Source organism: Tenrec ecaudatus, chromosome 3 (assembly GCF_050624435.1).
Source record: "Tenrec ecaudatus isolate mTenEca1 chromosome 3, mTenEca1.hap1, whole genome shotgun sequence".
Lineage (NCBI taxonomy): Eukaryota > Metazoa > Chordata > Mammalia > Afrosoricida > Tenrecidae > Tenrec > Tenrec ecaudatus.
In genome coordinates, this window is record NC_134532.1 from 75,401,713 (window position 1) to 75,426,304 (window position 24,592).

General features: G+C 43.6%; 1 protein-coding gene across 2 annotated transcripts; it reads right to left on the minus strand.

The window, feature by feature from the left end:
* Positions 1-271: 271 nt before the first annotated feature.
* Positions 272-23,752, minus strand: ELMOD2 (ELMO domain containing 2). Of its 2 annotated transcripts, none has more exons than XM_075543762.1 (9): positions 23,665-23,752; positions 22,292-22,438; positions 19,428-19,456; positions 17,039-17,136; positions 14,950-15,079; positions 9,265-9,398; positions 5,854-5,922; positions 5,054-5,187; positions 272-508 (listed from the first exon to the last, which is right to left on the minus strand). In XM_075543762.1, the coding sequence occupies exons 2-9, from the start codon at positions 22,431-22,433 to the stop codon at positions 363-365; spliced, it is 882 nt and encodes a 293-aa protein (XP_075399877.1). In that variant the 5' UTR covers positions 22,434-22,438; positions 23,665-23,752; the 3' UTR covers positions 272-362. The 2 variants fall into 2 exon arrangements, with proteins under 2 accessions (XP_075399877.1, XP_075399878.1); XM_075543763.1 differs by having other exon boundaries at positions 23,586-23,703.
* Positions 23,753-24,592: the final 840 nt, after the last annotated feature.

Sequence of the window (24,592 nt, forward strand, 5' to 3'; positions counted from 1 at the left end):
TGTTGGCCACCTACACCGCAGCAAACATGAAGACCACTTTGCCTCGGTTGAGTACAACACAAAAACCTGATTTAACGCTTAGGTGAAATGGGCTGGCTGAGCCCCAAGTTCCCGACTCTAGGTCACAGAATGCTACCGAGGGGTCTTTGGAAGGGCAAGGTACCTTTGGAGAACAGTGTATAAGCAACTGTAAACATACACTGATTGTCCACTAGCTTTTGTAAATAGAATTTCTGAAACATTTTTTGTACGAAATTATATATAAGGTGTGTAACTGGTTCAGATAATTTTTATTACAACATATAAATTCTATTGGGAGTGCAAAATGTTGTGGTAGAAATAGAAGTACTATGGGTAAAGGTTTACAGCTTTAAAGTGAGTGCTACGTTCGAGTCTAGTAAAAGTCTTTTAATCTTTTCATGAAACTTCTCTCTGTATTGGTTGAAATACATTATGCTTTCTGGCTTTTCTTCAAACCAAAACTTGTCGAATTCATAGACAAGGTAGCCTGCAGGTGAAAAGAAAACACAAATACAATGCGTGAGAGTGAATTCACATGACAAACGGTCTCATTTTGAAAACACAAAACTGGCTACTAAATTCGATGTGCAAAATAAACCAAAATAACGCAAACCCACTGCCGTTCAGTCTATTCCAACTCACAGTGGCTCTTTAGGGCAGAGTGGAACTGTCCCCCGAGATTCCCGAGGCCGCCTCACCGTCCTCCCGTGGCGGTGCTGGCGGGAGCCCGCTGCTGGCCTGGTTCGCAGCCGAGCGCGCTAACCACTGCAGCAGGAGGACGCCTTGAACCCCAGCTCAGGAGACAGCAGTCTAAAGCAATCTTGACCACACAGAAACCTGATGATCCTTGGAAGGATGATCTGAACAGTTTTATAAAACCCGAAGGTAACTTCAGTATTTAATGTCACTTATTGCTTTTCTCAACAACATAAAAAACCAAACAAGATGTGAGCAGGACATTCAGAAGATACCTTAGGAAGAGAAAAATAATAAACAGAGGGGAAACTTCAGAAATACCAATGTTAGACCAGGGATAAAGCTACATTGTACTTGATGTCTAAGCCTAAGAGCGAGCTCTACTTTTCCATGAACTGGCAGCCTCTTCTCTCGTTAAAAAAAGTATGACAGAAGCTTCAGCAGCCTTTGTGGCACAGGTGGCATTTGGCTGGGGGCTCAAAGAAAGGCTGGCTACTCAAGCCACCTGGGTGGTTCCGAGGAAGAAAGGCCTGGTGACTGCCTCCACAGAGAACGCGGCCAAGAAAACCCCACGGAGCAGTTCCACTCTGCACCCAGGGGCTGCCCTGAGTTGCTATGCTGTATGCCAGCAGCTAAATAGCTAAAACAGCCCGGCGTAGCCATAACAGCTCCTCAATATCCTCACGGTAGGAATCACATTCACCCCCAGAAGTTATGCGACTTTCAAAACAAGAATCAAGTTAGGGGCTCAGGGGATGTGAAAGGAAGCTCTTGTCAGCGTTCAAGAAGGGAGAGACTGCCTTGGAACCGATGGTGGTAGCAACTGTAGTGACTGTGGAATGAGAGGCTATCTGTATTCGCTCTCAATATGCTGGGGGGGGGGGGGATAAACATATTAAATTGTTGAGAACAGAAAAAGGTAAATTGAAAACCATCCCTAAGTCCCATTTTTGTCTTCAACCAGATGCATTTATCTAATCAAGCCTTATAAACTGCCCATTAGGTGATTTCCTCTCACAACAACTTCTGCTGTAGGTGGCAAGTTCGTCTCATTTTGCTGAAAGGGGAAGAAACAGAGGCAGAGGCTCAACTACGGGCCCAGATAGCAACACTCCCACGTGGTTCTCTATGCTGCTATCAAATGAACTCCGTTTGCGTCAGTTTCATCTCCCCTCTGAAAGGCTTTTCAAGAAAAAATACGTGACCTCTTGAAGGATAAACAAGGGGTGGGGGCTCAATAACTGCCCCCTAACTAAAACTGAGGGACAGGAGGACAGTGGTCAGTAAACAGTGCTTGGGAGAGCAAGTACAGAAGATCAAAAGCATGAATCTGACCCGAACAGTCAACACTTTATCAGTAGATCTCCCTATGATGCAGGCTGGACCTGATCTGGCTTCCACCATGTTCTGTATTTTTGGTTGGGATTGTTTTGTGTTTGTTCATATTAGAGCAGCGGTTCTCAACCTTCCTAATGCCACGACCCTTTAATACAGTTCCTCATGTAGTGGTGATCCCCCCGGGCATGCAATTATTTTCTTTGCTGGTTTATAACTGTCATTTTGCTACTGTGATGAATCGGGCGACCCCTGTGAAAAGGTCGTTTGACCCCCAACGGGGTCGCGACCCACAGGTTGAGAACCGCTGTATTAGAGTGTGTCTCAGAGGTCTTAGCCAATGGAGAGCACCTCTTGAAGCTGAGTTCTATGCTTTTCCTTTTTTTGGTAATATGAAACCCAGGATCGATGAACCTATAGGGACAGCAAATACAATCAGGGTTCAGAAGGAAGGCATACAGTGGTGGAGGCGGGCAAAAAGGAGACGATGTCAAGGAGTCCATGTAGAAAAAGAATATTTGGAAATTGATTGTGGACGTGACTGAAGCATGGAATCATATATGTATTAAATCCCAATTATTTGTCCAACATAATACATCATTTGATTTTTTTAAAAGGCAAAAAAATTGTGGCTGGTTATCAAAACTGCCAAGTATAAAAAATGAAAATTTCACTTTTAAAACATACTGATCATCGAGCAAACACAAGTCATCAAGGACAATCACATTTTCAGCTGTGAACCCTTCCTTCATAAAGTCAGCTGAAGGAAAAATTTCAGATGAATTTCTTGATGTACAGTAAGGACCATTTTTGTCAAACAGGATACGTGCGAAAAGCAAAGAACGAGGCTCCAAAGGAATACCATCTGCTTCGTGTTGAGAGACAAATTGTCCTAGTGCTCTACGTACGACGGAACGCAAGAGGCCCGCCCTGCCCCAGCCTGACACGTGCTGCATCTGAGTCGACTGGAGCAGCCATCTGTCAGCCCGTGTTGTTGAGGGTTCTCCTCTCTTCTGCTGACTCGCCTCTCGCAAGCAAGATGCCCTTTTCAGGGACTGGTTAGCTGTTGGGCTGCTACTGCCGACGAGGCCAGTAGTTCCAAACCACTGGCTACTCCACGGGAGAAAGAGAAGACTTTCTACTCCTGAGAAGAGTTGGTCTCATAAACTCACAGGGGCAGTTCTTTGTCCTACAGAAGTTGAAATAACTATGTCTTATAAGAGCCAGAATTAACCAGACGGCACTGAGTTTGGTGTTTGTTTTGTTTCGTCCTGGTAACAGATCCGAAGTATGGAGGACAATGTCTTGCCATCTTTTATTCTAAGGCGCGTGCTGGCTGTACTGTTCCAGCAGGTGTGCTTGTTGCTCTGGCAGGCCACGAACTTCCCGTGTTCTTCAGCAGCGCCGCCATCCAAATGCAAGGATTCCTCTCCAGTCTTCCTATGCGTGGTCCATCTTCCACGTGGACACGACGTGACTGAACATACCACGGCTGGGGTTAGGAGCTCCTTAGTCCTCAAAATGACATCTTCACTTCTTCATGCTCAAATGAGGTCTTGTGAGCAGATTCGTCCACCATAATACATCATTTGATTTCTTGACTGCTGCTCCCATAAACACTGATTATGGATCCAAATAAAGTGGGATCCTTCACAACTTCAATCACTTCTGTTTATCACGATGGTATCTACTGGCACAATTGGGGGGAGTTTGCTATTCTTTACATTGAGGGCTAATCCACACTGAAGCCGTATCTGTTGAGCTTCACTAGTAAGTGCTTCAAGGTCTCCTTATTTTCAACAAAGAAGGTTATGTCAACTGCACATGAACGGCCAACAATCCTGATGCCACGTTTTCTTCACACAGTCCAGCTCAGATCATGTGCTCACATAGAGATGAGATAAATACAATGGAGCGACAGAACCCTGACAATGGAGTGACATACAATGGAGCGACATAACCCTTGCCTGATTTTAAACTTTGTAGTACCCCCATGTTACATCTGAAAGGCTGCCTCTTGGTCAATGTACAGAACCTTTGGGAGTACAGGAAGTTTTCGGTAATTCACATTATCTGCAATGTTATCTACAGTGTTATGATCTACACACTGAATGCCTCTGCACCATCAATAAAATACAAGTGCACATCTTTCTGATGTTCTCTGCTCGCAGACAAGATCCAAATGATAGCCTTTGTCCCATGCCCACTTCAAAATCCAGCTTAAATACCGGCAGCTCCTTGTCAACGTTCTGCTGTAACTGTGCTGAATTATCTTCGGCAACATTTTACTTGCAAGTGGTATTAGTGATATTGCTTCCTATTCACATTCCTTTGGGCCACTTTTCTTTGGAAGGGGCACAAGTAACAGGTCTTCTAGTTGGCTGAGCAGGTAGCTGCGTTCTGAATTCCTTGGCATATATTAATGAGTACTCCCAGCACTGCATCCGTGTTTTAAAACATTTCAATTGGCATTCCATCAATTTTTAGAGTTTTCTTCTTCACTAACACCTTCTTCCTTTAATACCTGGACTTCTTCCTTTAACACCATTGGTTTTTGATCATATGACAAGGAAAACTGATTAAGAAGTAATAAGGTGAGAAATTTCTTTATATTACTTTGCAACGGTAAGAAAATATTATATAAATGGTCTGTCCCGGGACTCAGCATCATTTATTAACCTGTATTCAAGGGGAAATTCATTTTACAGTTGACTCTATTCATATGCATGTGAAGAAATAACATTTTTTTTAAAATCAACAAACATAGAAATGAACAGGAAATATTCATGAGGACCCTCCTTCTATTATTTTTGTTGTTAATGTAAACAGTAAAATGACAAGCATAAGTTGTACACTTGGTAGAAGTTTTACACTATGTTCATTAAATAAAAAGCCTTCACGTGTTTCACTGTTGTTGAGAGTATGAAGTCAGATATATTCTTCGTGGGTTACAAGTTCTCTGGGAAGTACTCAGCTTTAATTCCCGAACCCGAATACTCACAATAGAACTGATGAAAGTGTTCCATTGTTGGTATCCCGGAAACAGCGTTGTAGAGATACAACTTCAAAGCCTCACTCTTCAGTAAGCTGTAAGCCATCTCTGTAAGATTGATTCCAACTATCGCATAAGAATACCTATGTCAGAAACATCACCAGTTATACCAGCCAGCCACACGGCTCATCAGAGAAATGTCAAATTTTGTACAAAATTAGTGAAATCGCTCATTCCGTTTCTAACACAGTACTGAGTTTCAATATTTCCTACAAACAAACATCAGAATGGATCAGAAAGCGTTCTTGACGGGCTATTGATGTGGAGGGGGTTAATAATCTAAGAAACAAAGCTCTGTTCTTACAAGTGTCTGAAATTAATCTTAAAAGAAAACAAAAAACAACCTAAGATACATTGACTAATCAGCTATCGTCTTCTCGAGTTAATTTATTTTTTTATGATCTGACACCATCATCAGAACATAAAGATAAAATAGTAATGAGAAAACTAATCATGGCTTCGATTTGCATGTTGCTTCAATGTTTTCTTATTGCAAGGCTCTTTCTATCTCCATTTTCAAATCTACTTCTCACAAAAACTCATTATAAAAGCTCTTAGCTCTCTTTTGAAGATAAACCCTATCTTGTGGCAAAAATATACTGAAATGCATAGAAAATTGGTTCATGATCACCTTTAGTGTTAAAAGTGTATCCTAATCTTATTATTAAATAGTATGTTAAAATATTGAGGGCAGTATTAAAATGAAAGGTATCCGATACTCTCAAATTCTCGGAGATATCCCGTCTTACCCTAATTTTGGATGATTTGAGCGGGAGAGAATCTGATGCGCTGCAGTGGTGTAATTTTCACTGAAATACCTAAAAAATTTAAGAAAAAGAGTGAAATGCACATGCGTCCTTCCTCGTTCATGCTATCCAGAACCAGTGTTTAAAAGTTACAGTCTTAGCTTACTGCCACAATGACCTTGGACTTTATCAAAATCACTTCAATGACTTATATGCTTCAGAATCTATTTTAATTCTGATCTATCCGGCCCATCTAGGATACAACAGAGTTTCTTGGTAGGACTACAAACTATGTTAACCAAGTATCTATACAGAGACTTTTTACCTACCTTTTTTGTTACGTTGTTAAAAAATACAAGTATTTACCAGCTCAACATTTTTCATGTATATAATTCTGTGAGATCAATTAATCATTTCGTTTGACCAATACCAATTCCTTATCAAATTTCCATTCCCATTCCCAGTGATCAGTGTTCCCTAAACAATACTTTTCTCTCCCTCCTACAGCTGGGAACCACACGTGTAAACTCTGATCTCTCTGATATTAGCACTTCATACTAATGAACTCATACAATACCTGCCCTTTGGGGCCAGCTTATTTCCTTCCGCATAATGTTTTTATGGCTCAACATCGTGTGGAACGAACCAGGAACCCTTCAGGCAGAGTACGCGGATATGAACGTGCACCGTACTTGACCCACTCCTGTGCTGGCGGGCATACGTATGGCTTGATTCTACCTTTTTGGCTATTAACAATAGTGCTGCAATTGAAACAGGCAAAACTAAAGTTCCTCATGTTGCTATCATTTTCTTTTCAATGTTCTGTAAAACAGCCAATACACACCCGCTGGACATCCTTCCTTTCGCCTAGGCTTATTCCATCGACGGAAACCTAAGTCTCTACTGTTTAAATGCATTTTCAGAGCAATTAGAAGCAAGCCAACAACTTCTTGTTTTAACTAAAAGGAAAAATACCCAAAGCTACTTTCTTAATAAGTGATCCAACTAAAACAATAACCACAACAGAGGTACGAGGAGATGCAAGAAAAGTCTATAAACTACAAAGGAAGGCTCATAAGCCGTTTGGCATGTACCACAGCAACCTCTTTGAGCTTTCAAAGACAGGGACAAAATCTTGGGCTGGTTGGGTGTTTTTTGTAAGGATAAGTAGACAAATAAATTCCTTTGTTACTTAAATTTTAGAAGGCATCATGATTAAAATTTTTATGAGTAGAGATTCACCATAAAATCTCCCTGTTTAATATACATTATTTATGTTACACATCTTCACTCTTAACAGCTCGTCCCATGTTTTCACTTTGCCTGTCGTTTGAGCCTAAGGAGTCTTAGGTCCAGTCAGGGACAGCAGGTGTCACCACACAGAGGAATCGGATCTAGTCCTGCGCTCACCACCACTCCAGTCCACGCTGTCCCAGGCTCAGGGCACATTTGCGTTTCAACGACCTGCACTAGCTACCAGCCATGCTCTGTTTGGGTTTCCTAGTACATTGTATATGAGTAAAGCAAGGGGACTTACGGACATACATGGACACATGGAAATGAAAAGGCTACGGGATTTTTCTGTGAAGATTTTGAAATGCCCTCCTATCTGGATGTCAGCCTGTTTGTAAGTGTGCCAGTAAAGTTTCCAAATCCCAAAGACGAATGAAGTTCAAATGTATAATATATTGATAATAAATGGCAGAACTGATACAAATGAAAACAAAGACAGGGACTCAATTTATGTGAGAACCAACCTCTAGGGTCTCTGAACCCTGTCATAAGTTGGGGTTGATCTGTGTATCGTTGACAAATAATTACAAATGCATATGAGCCCTGGTCAATTTTCAACACAAGTTCTACAAGACCAAGCTCACGGCCATCGAGTCGACGCCAACTCACAGTGATCCTGTAGGACAGGGTAGAACTGCCCGTCGGAGTGTCCAAGACTACATCACTCTTTTGTGGGAGTAGAACACCCAGTCTTTCTCCTGAGGACTGGCCTGTGGTTTAGAACTGCTGGCCTTGCTGTTAACAGCCAAATGCATAACCACTATACCACCAGGGGACCTTAAAACGAGACATTAAGAAGGTGAAAACATATCAAAGTAATCTAAAGGGCTACCAGAACCCTTCCTGCAGCCTAGAGCCCGATTCTATTAAGTTATTTAAACTGTAAGCTGACTTGAATTCTCTTCTGGCAAATGCTGAGAAATCTTGATTTCTGATACAGAGCCAAAAACAAGGTTACTCAGCAAAAGTTAAGAAAGTAAACAATAGCATTAACAGTCAAGAGTCAAACATCAATATTTTGTTCTAGTAGTTTAAAAATGACAAGAAATATAACCTATAAAGGTTAAGATAAAAAGAAACCAGGTTGGAGTGACCTAAATGATAAAGAATTTTCAAATATTTTATAATGTCCAAACAGAAAACCAACTATATGAATTCTACTTAAATTTCAAGTGCAGGTTTCTGTTTAACAAAGTCAAAATTGGCAATCTGGTTTTGTTAATTGTTACTATTTCTTGTAAAGGTTTCTGTGATTTAACACTGAGGTGGAATTATGGAGAATTTTCATATTGATAAGGTGTAGATATTAGAGAAAAATGAAATACTTTTTAAATTGGAAACATTACTGACACCCCATCCTCTAGTTCCCACCCCCAAATAACCATCCATTTGAAATTATATGCTTTCTTTAAATATTCATTTAATTTGTCTCCATTTGGAGACTAGTTTTTCCACAGTAAGAAATAGCCAAACTCTCTAATGGTCAGATGCTCCATTCTATTTAACCTCAGGCCCACAGATTACAATTCAAATGAACTCAAACACTAGAACCTATTCACTTGCATCATGGGAGAACATTAATTTTCCAATTTATGTCTCCAGCTAGTTTGGGTTGTCAATTCCGATTGGAGCCACGCAGTTTTGGATATTGGCTGGATCATCGTGCACACAGGTGTCAGAGGAGAGAAAGGAAAGTTCCGTCTCAGCAAAGTCAGGGACTGAGGCCAGTGTCATAGTAGAGTGTAGAGAGAGAGCTTATATTACTATCTTCACCGGTTCTGTTCCTCAAAATGAAATCAGATAAGCGAGGGAGGAAAGGGGGTAAGAAAAAGTTAAGAAAAAAATGTAAATATATATATATATATATATATATATATATATATGTACATACACTGCATTGGGAGTCGTCAGGAAGAGAAAAAAGGGGAAGCATTCGTAAGTAAAGAGATCATAACACATATGAAGTCAATTTCCAGTGCCGTCCTATTTTTTTTTTTAAGCATAGCAGCTATTAAAATCTTCATAGTGTGGAGAACTACATTAATTACTATCACAATTTATTTGAGTCAAAGAGAGCATATAATTCCATTTAGAGGAGAAAGGAAGTTTATTTTCACTTACACAAGATTGATTAATCCAAGTATGCCCATGCCTCTGAAGTCTGTTTTGGGATCATCACCCTGGAAACCAATGTCGCCCCATTGCTTGGAGATTCTAGCCTTCAGCTTGTTCTTGGGCATTAAGAGATTCCAAAGCTGCACAAACATGCTTCCAGATTACAAGTCATAGTGATGTCCTTCATTAACCACGACAGTCCCTTCTCATAGCCCATATTACTAGTAAGTAGAATGCTTTCACTGAACATGTGGGGACAAACCACGGGGATGAAAAACTGTATTTTGAGAGCTTTGAAATTACAACAGAAAGCATAACATGCAGCTTTTCCCAAAGTATAAAGATCAATATAAAAAAATAGATTTTTAATACATAGCCAATCATACACAGAAATCTAAAACAGTGAGATATCATGACTTCTAGTTAATACATATCTGACAAAAGCAGTCAGTTGCTTCCTGAGAAGAACACATCACTACGTCCTTAGCCCTGGTCTCAGACACTGTATAATTAAGTCAGAGTCTACGCAATGGTAACTGGCTTGGTGTTTTGTTATTATGATGGTGGGTTATGAGTGCCTACATCAGAAGAAGAAAAATAGGTCTAAGTTACAAAGGGATCCTGAAGGAAAGGGTATGAATTATGTTGTAATCTATGTGACTAATAATTTACAAATTTTCAGTTTAAAAAGAAAAAAAAAAGACTTGGTTTTCGCTAAATATATCCCCCCAAGACTAAGAATTTAGAACAGTTATCAATATTACACACCAACAAGCTCATCATTGCAAAATGAGGGGGGAGGGGGGAGAGACAACATGAGTCTTCAAAGAAAATACTTAATAAAAGTTGACAAGAAACGTGTGAAAATTTGCAAAACGGCAGTACATATATTTTCCCTGTTTCACTACTTTTTCAGGCATCGCTGAGGCAAGGACATTGACGGGAGAAACAGAAGTCCCTGGAGGGTGCCATGGGTTATGGCCCTCGGCCACCAGCCAGAAGACTGGCGTGCGGACTCCCTTACACACCTCGCAAGAAAGGCAACTGATTGTGAAACATCAGTCACGAAACCCTTCTCTGGAGTGCAGTTCTACTCTGACACACATGGGATCTCCACGGGATGGAACCAAATCAACAGCCATGGTTTAAATGAAAGAAGTATCCTGTTACCTGAAATTACCTGTGAAGTCCAGGACAGTGCTGCAGAACAGGGCCAACACTCACTGAAACCCACCCAGTCGCAACTCTGGGTCTCTCATCTGGTCTCTCCTTTCACTACCCACTCAGGCAAGTTGCTCACGTTAGTTCAGCAAAGGGTCTGATATGCCAGAAAGGCCTCAGTGATGTGGTGAGAGATGCTCTAATCACTGGTTCTCAAAAACCAATGTGTATATATATACACATTGGTTTTTGAGAACCAGTATACATATATATACACACACATATATTCACATATATATGAAGCCACACATGTACCTGTGGTTTCACTGATTCTTTCTAATTCCTAGTTCCGGCCTTGCAATTCTCAATCCCATTGCTCTCTGCCCTTACTTCCATTGCTTCCTTCCGTCTGGGAGCTTTGCTCTACTTTCTCATATTGTGAACTTTAAGCAGTTTTTTAGTATAAAGGCCAGCCTCATTTTGTCGGTGCTGTATAGAAGGGCTTTGGTTGCTGTTTTCATGAAGTGAAGGCTGTGGAAACCCTGCAATGAGCACGTCAGCGGGTGTCAATCTCCCACGCCATGTGCTCACTTTGTGCCTATGTCAGTCCAGTAGTTCCTGAAATACTTCAGACTTCTCCATAAAGCTGCTGCACGCTTACTCGGCCACATGTACACGTAACTTCCATACGCACCGGGAGACAAACTAAAATCTATGTGCCTTGCTTTACAGTGGCATTAGCTTGTGGGATGGAACCTGCCTTATCTTCAAGGTTGCATATACTTTATTTTCATTGCTGCCACAGAGGATGCAGATAGCAGAACATACACCAAATCAACAATGACTGCATGGACCACTCAGTGACACTGTATTCTTCAAGGTGCACAACAATTTGTATTCTCCCGGAGTTGTCCCAATCCTGTTTCCTACCTAATCTTCCCAGCTGCTGTGGGTGATTTGATTCCACATAGATCCTGAAAGGTAGGCATTTCTTACTAGTTAAGCTAAACTATGGCTTGGTTTTTTATAAAACTTCGGGGGATAGGTTTTTGGTATAAGGCTTAAAAAATATCTCAGGGCAGTAGTTGGTGGGGCGGGGCGTGGGGGGTGGGAGGGGGCACCCGAAGCTTTCATGGCTCTGGATAGACGTCATGCCAGTTTCCCCTCTTTGAATAGCATTTGGCTACAGAACCCTTGATGGAAACGCTCAGTAATGGTAGTCAGTGCTGGCCTTGCAGCAAAGGAGAGGGCTGTACCTGGGGACACCTGCCATTCCGTCTGCTCCTGTTCATAACTCTAGTTCCTTGGTTGGCTGTTAGTAGTTTTCGCCAGCCAACAAAGCAGGGGGGTAAAACCGAAGCACTAAATCAGTTCTTTTTTAATCCACTTACCACACTCTGCTTTTTGACTGGAAAGTTCAATCTGTTTACATCCATGCTGATTAGCAATATCTAAAAACTAACTTCTGCCCGTTTGTTATTTCGAGATCTCAAACATTGTTGGTCCTCACTCTCTCCAGCACTGCCATCAATTGTGTTTCGTTAGTTCTTTTTTCTTGGGGGAGGGAGGGAGTAATGAGCCATTTGACTCTGTTTTCATTACATTTTTAGATGTTTAAGCATTGGGTCGCTAACTGTAAGGTTGACCGTTCAAACCTACAGTCCACTCTTCAGAAGATAAAGCTGCCTGTTCTTGTAAAGATCTATAGTCTCAGAAATCTGAAGAACAATTCTACTCTGAATGGATTCAAAGGCAGTTGGGTTGGGTCTGGTGCCTCATCACATCTAACATCTCCCATGTATAACAACGTTGTTTAAATCGTACCAACTAAATTTCAGTAACATGTAAAAACTTTGTTCCTACACAATTCCATCTTCTACCACCTTTCTGTAGCTGTTATTATCATCTCTATGTATTATGTGCCCAGTAACTTAAATGGATAGCTTATATATTGATCTTTCAGAGCCATTTAGAAGTGACTACCAAAGTTAAAAACCAAGAAGATCATAAAACCCAAATACTATGGGCCCCTTCCTGATGTGTGCCATTAGATGACCTCTGTTGGAAATCTTTCTTTTCTACCCCGCCCTCCAGTCTATCAGAAGGACTGCAGTAGCAGTTCCCCTGCAAGCCTAGCCAGCGTGAATTCATTAGGACCCTGAGCTCCTTCTTAAAGGCAAGGTTGCCACACAGAGACAGGGTTTTTGCTTCAATTAAATCATTCCCCGCCTTCTTCCCTACAAGGTTTCTAAGGAAAATTGCCACCGAACCTTACTGAGGCCTTCTCGTATGTGACAATGTCTTCTCTCTTGCCTTCAGCATCTTCTCTTTGGCGCTTGAGTGTTAGTTATGTGTCTCTTGGTGGATCTTTTTAGGTTTAGCCTATTGGGAGTTCACTGAGATTCATAAATTTGTGGACAGATTCAAATACTTTCCAAAATTTGGAATGTTTTCTGACATTATTTCTTCAATTCTTCTTCTCTCACTTCTCCTAGGAATCCCATGACACACGTTAACCCATTTAGTGGTGGTCCAGCTTAGCTACACTGATTCTTGTTTTCATTTGTTATTTTCCTGAGCCGCGGGGGTCCCTTCGGCCTCTATGATCTCAACTTCTTTATTCTCCAGTTTACTGATTTCTTCCTCTTCCAGCTCAAATGTGTAGGGACCGTACACTAAATTCTTCATTTCGGTTATAGTTCAACTCCAGGAATTCTGTTTGGTTCCTTTAATAGTGTCTCTTTATTATTTGTTTTGCTTATATATCGTTTTTCCTTTTAGTTCATTTTATCCCTTTAATTCAGTGATTCCCAAAATGGGCACCAGCGCCCTGAGGGGTGCTAGAACAATGGGGGGGGGCGGGGAAGCACACTGTAAAAGCAAGTACCTACACTTTATCCTGGATTATGTGGTAGAGCACCAGTTTTTAATTGCCAGGGGAACACTGGATAGCTTTTTTCCTGTAAAGGAGGTGGTATGGCAAATAAGCGAGGGAACGTATGTTTAGATTATGAGCATTTTAATACTGAGGTTTTAAAGTCTTCTAATCTGTCTACAGGGAGCCCTGGTGGTTCGGTTAAGGTCATCAGTTCAAAACCACCAGCTGCTCCTCGGGAGAAAAATGGGGCTTTCTATTCCTATGAAGAGTTACAGTCTTGGAAATCCACAGGGGCAGTTCTACCCTGTCCTGTAGGGTAGCTTATGAGTCAGCATGGACTTGATGTCAGTGAGATTGGAGTTAGAGAATTTGTTTACAGCTACCCCAAAGACAATTTTCCGCCTATGCCTTATTCTTTAGAATGGGTCATCCTTTTCAATTTTGTTTTTTGGTTTTTTTTGTATTGTATGTCTTGTGATTTTTTTGTTGTTGAGTTTGGGACATTAGATTATTATACTATGTAGCATTCAGGTGGTCACAGGCTTCTGTCTGCTCACCACTCCCTCTCCCACTGTTGGTAAGTTCAATTTGGGTCAGAGGACAGCTGGGGTCCTGCAGGCAGCTCCCAGAGATTAGAACAGGCTGACCCAACAGTTCACCACAAAGCATGACACACGAGAGCAGGCAAGCTGGGGTCCAAGTGTACTGCAGCTGCCCATCCGCTTTGCCAGGAGAGGGAGGGTTGGGACCAGTGAAAAAGTAACTTTTCTATTTGGAAGTTCCCTTTTTATGTTCTTTCTTCTTTTTTTACCACACAGGGCTGCAATCCTCAGCCTCCTCGTCAGCGTTCGGACAGAGATACCATTACAGATTTCTCATCGCTCTTCTTGGGAGAGCGTGGGACCGCTCACACAGCTATCGTCAAAGACAGCGCGATTGCTTTTCAATGATGCCTCTCACCGGCGGTCAACAGTATTTTCTTTTAAGGCTCCGGACTTTTCCACAGAAACTTTAATTGTGGCAAAGTCATCACTCCAAGCATGATAGGTTATTTTCTCCAACTATTTAAAAGTTAAATTGAAAAAGGTGTAACAGAAGGCTGTGGGTGTGGTCTAGGCCCCACTTAAGATGGGCTAGCTGATCATTAATGCTAATGCCTGGGCTAGTGTTCGTTGACGCCAATGCGTCCATGTCCACCTGCATTGTATAATTAAGAAGCACTGAATAAGAGCATTCCAAACAAGTTGCTTTATTCTCTTAGTTTTTCAATCTAATGTGGCATTATGTGCAACTGACACTCCGTAAATCCCACAGTAACCTGAAAGGCGCATGGCCACGTGAACAGTTACAGAGTATGCCGAGAAAGCATCTAACTCAATGTATATTAAAAAGTAAAAAATATGAAGCTCGTGGATCCATCCTTTAAAGCTCCCCCAGTACAATTTGGTTATTTATTTCAGAATAAAAAACATCAAAATAAAATTTGGGGACTGTCCTTTAATGATATTCATTAGAAAACTGTAAAAATACTTCTCTAGAAATCTTCCCATATCAACCAAACATGTTTTGAAAGGCAAGTGAACTAGGTGGTCTTATTCCACTTAAGCCCAGTGAATCTGTCCAGTGCCTCAAGCAGACAAGACGAACCTTACCTGGAGGAGTAGCTTTTCATGCTGCATGTTATCAGAATCATATGGCTTTTTTCTTTCGTTTTCAACATCCACATACAGCTGTTTATAACCAGATATCTGCAGCAAGCAAGCCTTCATGCAGATTTTGAAGCTGAAAATTGTAACATGTATTAGTTATAAATCACAGCCCGATAAAGCAATGACTTCCACAGCGTGCCATTCCTATGTCTACTCAGAAACGCATTTAGCTGTTAGAAGAGCCTTTCTAAATGCACCAAGAACCTCCTTAAACAAGAAGCATGAACAAAGTCTTATGTACAATATAATGAAATAGGGTCTGGAAAGGGGAACGACGTGCAGGAATTGCAAACTTAACCGTTAAACATTTTTTTTTCTCTTCCATTTTTCACGGTTTCCCTAGACAGTATCATATACTCCAAATTCTTATTTCTTGACATAGCTACAGACCTCAATTTCCAAATATATAAGGAGCCAACATATACAATGAACCACCTGAGATACAGCAGGTATCTGAGCTGGTCCACACCGCAGCTTATCTTCTCAGAAACAGGCCCTTTCTAAGACTAATCTGTCAAAGGCATCACGTATCAAGTTTGAGCAAGCAGAATTCTAACTGTCTTCTTACTCTATCAACAACATATCCAAAAGGTCCCCACGTTCTTATCCCACCATCTCTGCAGTGAGCCTCAAAGACACCCTCCTGGGCCCCCTGCTATTTGGCTTCATCATCTCCTGTCGGAATGCCTCAAGTGCTTCCGAACGGTTCTGTCTTTATTCCCTCTTCCAGCATCCTCATCCCCACGGCTATCTTCCCATCTTTCCAAAAATCAAATCTGATCATGTAACTTATTTGCTTATCAAAACAGAGAACACATTCTAAATCCCTCCGTGTGGCATTCAAGGCGCTCAGCAATTCTCCAGCCACATCGTCAACGCTCCAGTCGTAAGACTCCCTAAGTTCCATGAGATTCATAAACCTCGACCTCTCTGTGTCTTGCTGGCACTGCCCTTCTTCAGAGAATGTCCCCCCTTACCCGTTCATCAGTGTGCAACCCAAGGGTCACCGTACAGCTCTCCCCTCTGCCATCCCTGTTCCAGGAAAATAAATGGCCCCTTCCTGTATACTAACACACAAAGAGTACAAACTGCTGCCCACCGACTGGGTCGGCTGATGCACTATGACTGGGGTTATGAAAACTACGTGAGCAAACACCCCTCTTCTTAAGGAACTTAGAATTTACCAGGGAAGAACACGAGCGAATCAATGACTACAGTATAATGCTTCAATGCTACGCTAGAGTGCTCTACTCACAGAGACCCTGCAGGGTAGGGTAGAACTCTGTCGTGGGTTTCCAAGATGGTAAATCTTTATGGGAGTAGAAAGCCTCATTTTTACCCCTTGGCGTGGCTGGTGGTTTTGAGCTGCTTGCTGACCTTGCAGTTAGCAGCCCAAATGTAACCACTACACCACCAGGGCTCCTATGAGCCAGAATCGACATGACGGTAGTGAGTTTGGTTGTCTGAGAGTGCTCTAAGTAGGGACGGAGCAAAGGCACCTGGCTAACATGAGAGGATGCAAGATGGCCTTCAGCGGGTGAAGGAAACCAGAGGTACATTTAAAGAACAGGGACCTAGCAGTTGCGCCATTGAGCTTTGGGAAAGTCATGTTGTTACCAAAGAAATTGGCAAAAGCACTCAGCTGAGGACCAGAAAACTCAGGTCTTAGCTCTGCTTTTATCTCTCAAAAACCAAACTCACTGTTTCGGAGTTGAGTCTGACTTACAGAAACCCTGTCAGCCAGAGCAGAACTGCCGCCTACAAGTCCCCCAGGTTTTTCATGGCTATGGAACAGAAAGTCTCATCTTTCTTCCAAGGAGTGGCTGATGGGCTCACATTGCTGACTTTGCCATTAGCACCCAACTGCATACCCCACTGCATCATACGCCTCTAGATGAAGTTCCTCATCTAGAGAAATGGGAAGAGCGGATTAGCTGTGTTCCACAAGCCCTTCTCCCCTAACCGCTCACAAATCACTCACTGGACACTAGCGCCTCATAAAAAATGAAAAGAACACTGCAGAACCGCATACCTGACATCCTTCTCACAGTTAATGTTCTTCTCCTTCATGATATCTTCTACACACTTGTCAATCTCACTCTGCACGACCCGGGTAGCTTCCTGCAAGACCTAAACAGAAGCGGAATAAAAAGCATCCCATGGCTGAAAAAGACGAGTGAATGTTGAGTCATCTAACCGGGTTAACTCAGAAGCTAGTTTCCAAGTCTCCCTAGGGCTGCACTCATGTAAGTGTCCGTACAGGTTGTCTGATGCAGGAGATGCAGCATGACATTTCTGATAAAGGCGTCCTTCATGAGGGAGCCACCCTGTGCTTCTGAAGCAAATTTTAATGGCATGATAATAATTACAATAAATCTATGTATTAAAAACGTTAAATGGAGAAATCAACCGACCCCTGGTGGTACTCTGGTTAAGTGCTCGGCTGCTAAGCCAAGGGGGACTGTTCAAACCCTCCCCGGGACTCTGTGGGGGAAAGATCCCACAATCTGCTTCTATAACTACTACGGCCAAGGCGATTCGACAGCGCAGCTCCACTCTGCCACATGGGGTCGCTGTCGCTGCAATCTACCTGGCAGCCCCAAACCACAGCAACCCCACCAGCACTGCAGCCACTAGCACCAGCTTAGGGAGACTATTTTGGTTCTTTTCTTGGTGTGTGCATGGGGCTATGACATCGAAAAACCATACAGCTATAAACATCCCCTGGGCCTTTCCTTGAAACCAGGATTTCCCAGAGTGGGTGGGATACTCCACACAGAGCAGGGAAATGACCAAGAGGGGCTACAAGAAGCAGGCACCCATGCTTAATCCTGGACTAGAGGCCACGGAACAATAGTTTTTCATTTCTAAGGAGCACTGAGTTATTTTATTTTTTCTGAAAAGCGGGGGTAGTGAGCCAAATAAGTTTTGGAACCTATACTTTAAACAAAGAAGCAAACACATGCCTTCCTGATCTCTGAACTGTTTCTCTTTCCTCCTCCGTTAGCTACCATCTTTTGATACCCTTACAGTCCAAGTCAATTCAACTGCGTTACTTCTGAGCACACCTACAGCTTGCCCCCACCGACTCCGAGGCTTTCATCCAGAGTACCCCTTTTCCCCTTTCCCTGTAATTCAATGGGGGAAGCAAAGGAAAGAAAACCAAACCTAGCGCCATCGAGTCAAGTCCCACTCAGTGACCTTGCAGGACAGGGCAGAACTGCCCCGTAGGGCTTCCGAGGCTGCAGATGTTTACAGAAGCAGACTGCCTGCCAAAATTTTCTCTGGTCGCAGCGAGTGGGTGTGAACCACTAAGCTTTCAAGCAAGCAGCTCCTTACACATAAGCCCTCCCTATTTCTAAAAGCAGCTCAAATGACAAGTCCACAGGGCGTCCCCTGATCCCTGTCTTGGGGACTCCCTAACTGGTAGGACAGAGCAGAACTGTCCCATAGGGTTTCCAAAGCTACAATCTTTGTGGAAGCAGACTCCTACATCTTTCTCCCTTAGAACGCCGGGGGCTTTCTGCACCATTGACCTTTCGGTTAGCGATGGATGCTTTTAATCACTGTACCACCAAGCTCCTTGTCTGTACTGTATTTTGATATGTAAGTGGTACATTCCTTAAGGATGGAGATTCTATGTGGTTTCCCTTTTCATATTCTGCATGTAATAGATAACTGACCAAGGATGACTGCATGCGTGGAGGTACTCAATAGCCAAGCATCTTAAGGAGATACAGGCCCTATAAAGCAATGCTCACAATTATTTACAGGAGGGCAGGCTCGCCCTGCCTCCCCCAGAGAAAACGCAAAGCTACAAAGGAAAAGGATCGAATATTCTAAGCCACCAGTAAGGATTCAGAGATGGTCAACCAGGTCTAGTTCACCAAGCTCGGGGATAATTTGGCTACAGGAAAGATGTTGAAGCTTAAACACCAGCAGAAGCAAAAGGGCTTCCTCTCAGGCGGGTGTGTAAGAAATGCGGCCTGGTCCGTGTGGAGAATGCAAAAACTGTGTTCTACAGAAACGAAGCATGGGCCCCGAACAGATCCCCAGAGGACACTGATGTGCTAACACAATGGCTCTCACAAGGGCTGCACCTGGCCACCAAGAGCAGCAGCAGCAGCAGCAGCAGCAGCACTCTTTGGGAGCATGTTACAAATGCAGTCGGAATGGAAACTGAACTCAGGTGGTGGGGCCCAGTTGTCTTTCTGTTCACAGCTCCCCGGGGTGTCCTGGCACACCATCCAGCTGGAGAACACTGCTGTTCTAGATCTGGGATGGAACACCACTTACGTATTAGAGCAAAGACTCTTCTATTAGGGCATTTAGAACATTTCGTTTGAAAATCAAGATATTCTTTAAAAAAAAATCAAACCTCCACATTGTTTTCTAGAATCAACATCTCTATATAGTCTTACCTTATTCTTCGAGTATGTTAAGGAATGTTCTGAAATGAAAAAAAAATAATAACAAAAAGTTGTCCCTTAAATGCTGTTTCTAAATTACTGCTTATGAAAAGTAAAAAACATGAAGGCAATCACACATTTCAGTAAGTTCTGAAGATACAATTTTTACTTATATAACAAAGAATGCATCTTAGAGGTTGCAGTATAGAGAAATATTATCCCATAGATTCAACCCAACAAACATGCCAGAGCAGCAGTGATAAACACCAAACGTGTTGCTGGGGAGTCAATTCTGACTTACGTAGCAGTGTTCCCTGGGGCGGGGGTGGAGGTGTCCTTTTGGCTACGATCTTAATGGGAACAGACCACCACGCCTTTCTTTCATGGGTCAGCTGTACAAGTTTGAACCCTCACCCTCCAGGTTAGTAACCAAGAGCAAACCATTGGTGAGCCCTAAAGACCCAGTAGTGTAGTGAGTTATGTGTTGGGCTGTTATCCACCAAGTCAGGAATTCAAGCCCACCAGCTGCTCTGTGGGATTGGAGATGAGGCTTTCTGCTGCCAGGAAGATTTACAGCCTCGGAAATTCACTGGGCCAGTTCCACCTGGTCCTATAACAGGTGTTTGATTCCATGTTTTGATTCCATGGCAGTGGCAGTGAGCTGAATGAGTTAGGGATCTCTACAAAGTGTGTCCCAAAGTCCTCTGCTGACAATTCAATTCTGATTCAGAGAGTCCATGCACGGCAGAGTCGAACTGCTCCCCAGATGTCCCAGGCTGCAAAACTCTTAAGGAAACAGACGGCCTCATCTGCCTCCTGTAGACTGACCAGTGGGTTCAAACTGCTGACCTTTCTGTTAGCAGCCCAATGCTTAGTCCACTGTGCTACCAGGGCTCCTGCAGAGATAGAGCTGACCAAACTTCCTCTGGGCTCACTGTATAGGCCCCAAGTGTCTACGCACCCCCACAAATTCATGCATGACTGCCTAGGAATGGTTCATATTCCAGAAAACCGTCTTGGGTTGACCCCAGTGCAGATGCGCTCGGCTATGACTCTTTCATTGGTTCACCCGACAGAGGGAGCATTTAGACTGGAGGCGTGAGCAACTGAACCACACAACAGAGAGGCGACCAGGAAGGGACTTTAGGTTCTCTGGCCCACTCTCCTCTCCCAGACAATTCACAAATCAGCCTCTCTGTTCTCAGCTCTGTCTGAGGGATGGCAAGAAAGGCTTTACTGATACACTGGCCCATCCAAACTCCAGTAGGCAGTAGAGTAGAACTGTCCCTGTGGGTTTCTGAGACTATAAATCTTTGTCCCCCAGGTGTGGCTGGTGGTTTTGAACAGCTGACCTTGTGGTTAACAGACCAACTTGCCTCCTCCTATGCCACCAGGGCTTTCTCTCAGAGATGAAAAAAATTCGAGAGAATGTTTTTGCCACAACAGAAAGCCTTAACACAGGCTCTTCCCCCACACCACAGAGCACCAGCCAACAGGGATGGCAAGTTTCTTATCAAGAGGTACTTAGTTCTCCTCAGAGCGGTCAAAAGGGCAAATCGAGATAAAGCAAGGATCCCTTAATCAGAGAGGTCTGAGACGTCTCAGGAAGTCATTAAAGTTCAACCGCCCAGCTGCCCTGAGGTTTACTCTCTCATTTTGTGGCCATCATTCTTCTAATGCCGAGAGGCCTGGCCCAACGGCCACTGTCCCGTGCCCCAAACCTACCAGGAATTTCACAGTGGGAGCATGCTTGTTCAACACAAAACAGAAATCTGCTTCATCTGCGATTTCCCACTCAAGCAAGTAAGGCCGGACTGCTGTGGCAGTTCCTTGGTTCTCCTTATCGTGACCCGGCAGCAGTAACCTCGGCCACAGTTCCCGCTCCCCTGGGACCCCATCACTCATCTGTACGCTCATTTAACGTGGTAGCAAGGACATGTTGGGTTTGAGAGCAACGTGGGGAAAACCCAAGCCCATGTTCCTAGCAGCCACAGTCAAGAGGAAAAAGAAACAGGTAAAAAATCACTTTTGTTTTTCACCCAATAGATCCACATGACTATCATACCAACATCTCATGAATATAAAGTTGTTGAGACAGTTTTGCACTTTTTCTCTCATAGAAAGCCTCTGAAAATGCAGTATATATTTGACAGCAACATTCTTTCCAATTTAAGCTAGTCCCCTTTCAAGTACTCAGCCCAGGTGGCTAGTGATCCCATATTGGGCAATGTGAATCGAGTGGCTAGGAATCTTTGCTAAGGAGCCCTAGTGGGTTATGAGTTGGGTTACTAACTGCAAGGTTAGCAGCTCAAAACCACCAGCTGCTCTGTGGGCAAAAGATGGGGCTTTCTATTCCCATAAAGAGTTCACTTCCACCCTGCCCGACAGGGTTGCTATGAGCCAACATCCACTTGTCGGCAGTGAAGTTGGTTGAGTTGAAATCTTTCCTAGTTACCAGCCTTCCACAGATCCCAATAAGAAATTCAAAGACAGGTGAAGGATCTTGACTCTCAAAGTGAGGCTAAGGCCACCTCTTCACCCTTTGTCATCAATTGAGTGGAAATTTCAAAGAGATTGTAAAAGCACCCATTTCTCTCTAGAACGTCGGTGCAACCGAAGGAGCAAATAGTAAGCTGAAGGAGCCACAGAAGACCATTGTTTTCATACCAGGGGAATTAAATACTAATTCATTTCTATTATACATTTATAACATTTTAGAGAAAGATCCATAGCCATAATTCAAAGTTTATGAAAATGAGTTCAAATGACTTGATTAGGACACACAGGGACTATACGTCCCTACAATCATTGAGAGGGAAAATCCATTCAGAGCTACAATTTTCAGTTTTTTATTTCTTTTTTCAAATTAGTATTACCTATCCTGTATGTCCTTTGTGCACCTACATAGGTATCAAAAATCCGTTGCAATTCACACTTCCCAGTCATCTGTCGTAAGATCCATTTCATCCAGTATCGGAAAAAGTTTCCGTAGAAGAAGTCCCACAAAGAAATAAACATGTTTTCTGGAAAAAGAAATGCAGAAGACAGGCTTGTGTCCAACTCATCAAAACTAATATATTTCATCAACTCATCAAAACCAGAGTATTTCACTGTATCTATTCTGTAGTAGTGCTGACTGAAGCAGTTCAGAAGAGGATAAAAGTGGTAATACACACCATAGAGGAATTCAATGATGGCTGGTCAAAGTAGCGCTTAAAATTACTAACTGCAGAAATCACAACTTAAGAGCCAAACTATTAAATAAATTGCAAAACAAAAACCAGAATAATCTGGTCTTTAAAATTTTTGCCTAAACAATTGTTTTTATGGCTATTTTAATTTCTCATGCCTCCAATATTGGATCTCAACGTTCAAAAACGAGAGAGACCAAAGAAATAAGAATGTAAATATATATATATACATATATACACACCAAACACCAGAATTGTATTCACACAGAAAAAAAACCCTTTTGTTCAACCCTTAAGGATAATTCTTTCAGCTGATGTCAGCAAAAACGCTATGCATGGTTTGATAAATGAAGTTTACAAGTTTAACATCGAGTAAATCACCCTGGTCAATTCCTGACTTTTCATTTCAAAGAGGCAACGGGGCCAGAAATACCAGGACACAAAAAACTACATCTTCCATAAAAGTGATCGTAGCCTCCGTACACTCCCCCAGTTCTCAAGGAAAGCGGAGTGGGGAGTCAAGTGAGGGGGGGGCTTATAAACACAAAAATCCTCATCTCCTCCTCGCCTACAAGATCCCCGCAGGCGCATCGTCCCGGGGCGAGGGCCGCAGGGAATGCCAGATTCGGAAAGCCCAGCCGCCGGGTGCAGGAACGATGGCCCTCGGAGGTGGGCTCAATTGTATCTGTAACATGTTGTATCTGTAACATGTTTGCCCCAGGTCCGCGCTCAACATCACAAGAAGAGTCAGAATGGGCATCGCAGGCAACGATCGTCCCCTGGCGCCTGAGCCCCCCAGACGTCGGGGAGTCGCTGTCCCCGCGCCCCCCCCCTCCCCGAGACCAGGCCGAGCTGGGTTCGGGCAGCGGCTCCCACAAAGCTCTGCCAGTCCCGGGCCGGCGGACATTACACGGACCCCGCAGCGCTCGCGCACCAAACCGCGTAGGGCTGGGGGAGGGAAAACAACAACAACAGCCACCTCACAGCGCGGAGGAGCTACGGGGTGGGGGTGGGGCAGGAGATGCCTCGGTTTCCCCAATTGCAAGTCTTGCACTCACAGCCAGCAACGGAAACGACGCTACTCGCGGAGCGATCCCTGCAAGCACCGCGACCCGGAAGTCGGGGGCAAAGCCAGGGATCGCCTTGCCAGGGCAGAGCCCGCCCCCCGCCCCCGCGGCGTCCTCCGATTGGCCTGCGCTCCGCCTATCGCTAGCAGGCGAAGGAAGGCCGACGAAGTTGCCCCTGCGCGCCTGCTCGGCTGCTGGGGACGCCAGGCGGTTACCGTGGCAACGGCAGCCCGGCAGAGTACCGGGTCCTAAAGACGTCTGCTTCCTAGGGCTGTTCTTGAGACTTGTCCCCAGACACCTGGGATCCTTTGCGTTCAACTATTACATGCAGTGGAGTCGGGAATGCTTAATACCAAGGTGTCGTTTGAGCCGTCTCCTGGAGGAGGAAGAAGAGTGTTCCAAGCCCAGAGGCATCACTGTATTTTTGGTCATTCTTACAGTATCAAGTTTACAAAAAATAAAATGAGACTCACCGCAGTGGAGGCCACGTTGGCTCATAGTGATCCTATAAGACGGGATCGAACTGCACCTTCTGGGTTTCTGAGGCGAATTCTTAACAGGATTCAAAAGTCTCATCTTTGTCCGGCCTAGCAGCTCTTGGTTTGGAAATGCTAGCCTTCTGCCTGGTGTTTACAGGATGGGTTGCTAACCACAAGGCTAGCAGTTCGAAACTGCGCGTGGCTCCGTGGTAGAAAGAAGAGGCTGTCTGCTCCTGTAAAGGGGAAGTTCTATATCCTGTCGTATAGGATTGTTGTGAGTCGGAATCGACTCAGTGGTAGTGAGATCATTATGGCTGTAACCCACTATGCCTCCAGGGATCCTCAAGTTTACAAACTCACTGCCTTGTGTGTATCCAAGATTGTACCTCTCAACTCCTCTTGCTCCCTAGGAGAGCCTGCATGCAACCAACTCTGCCGCC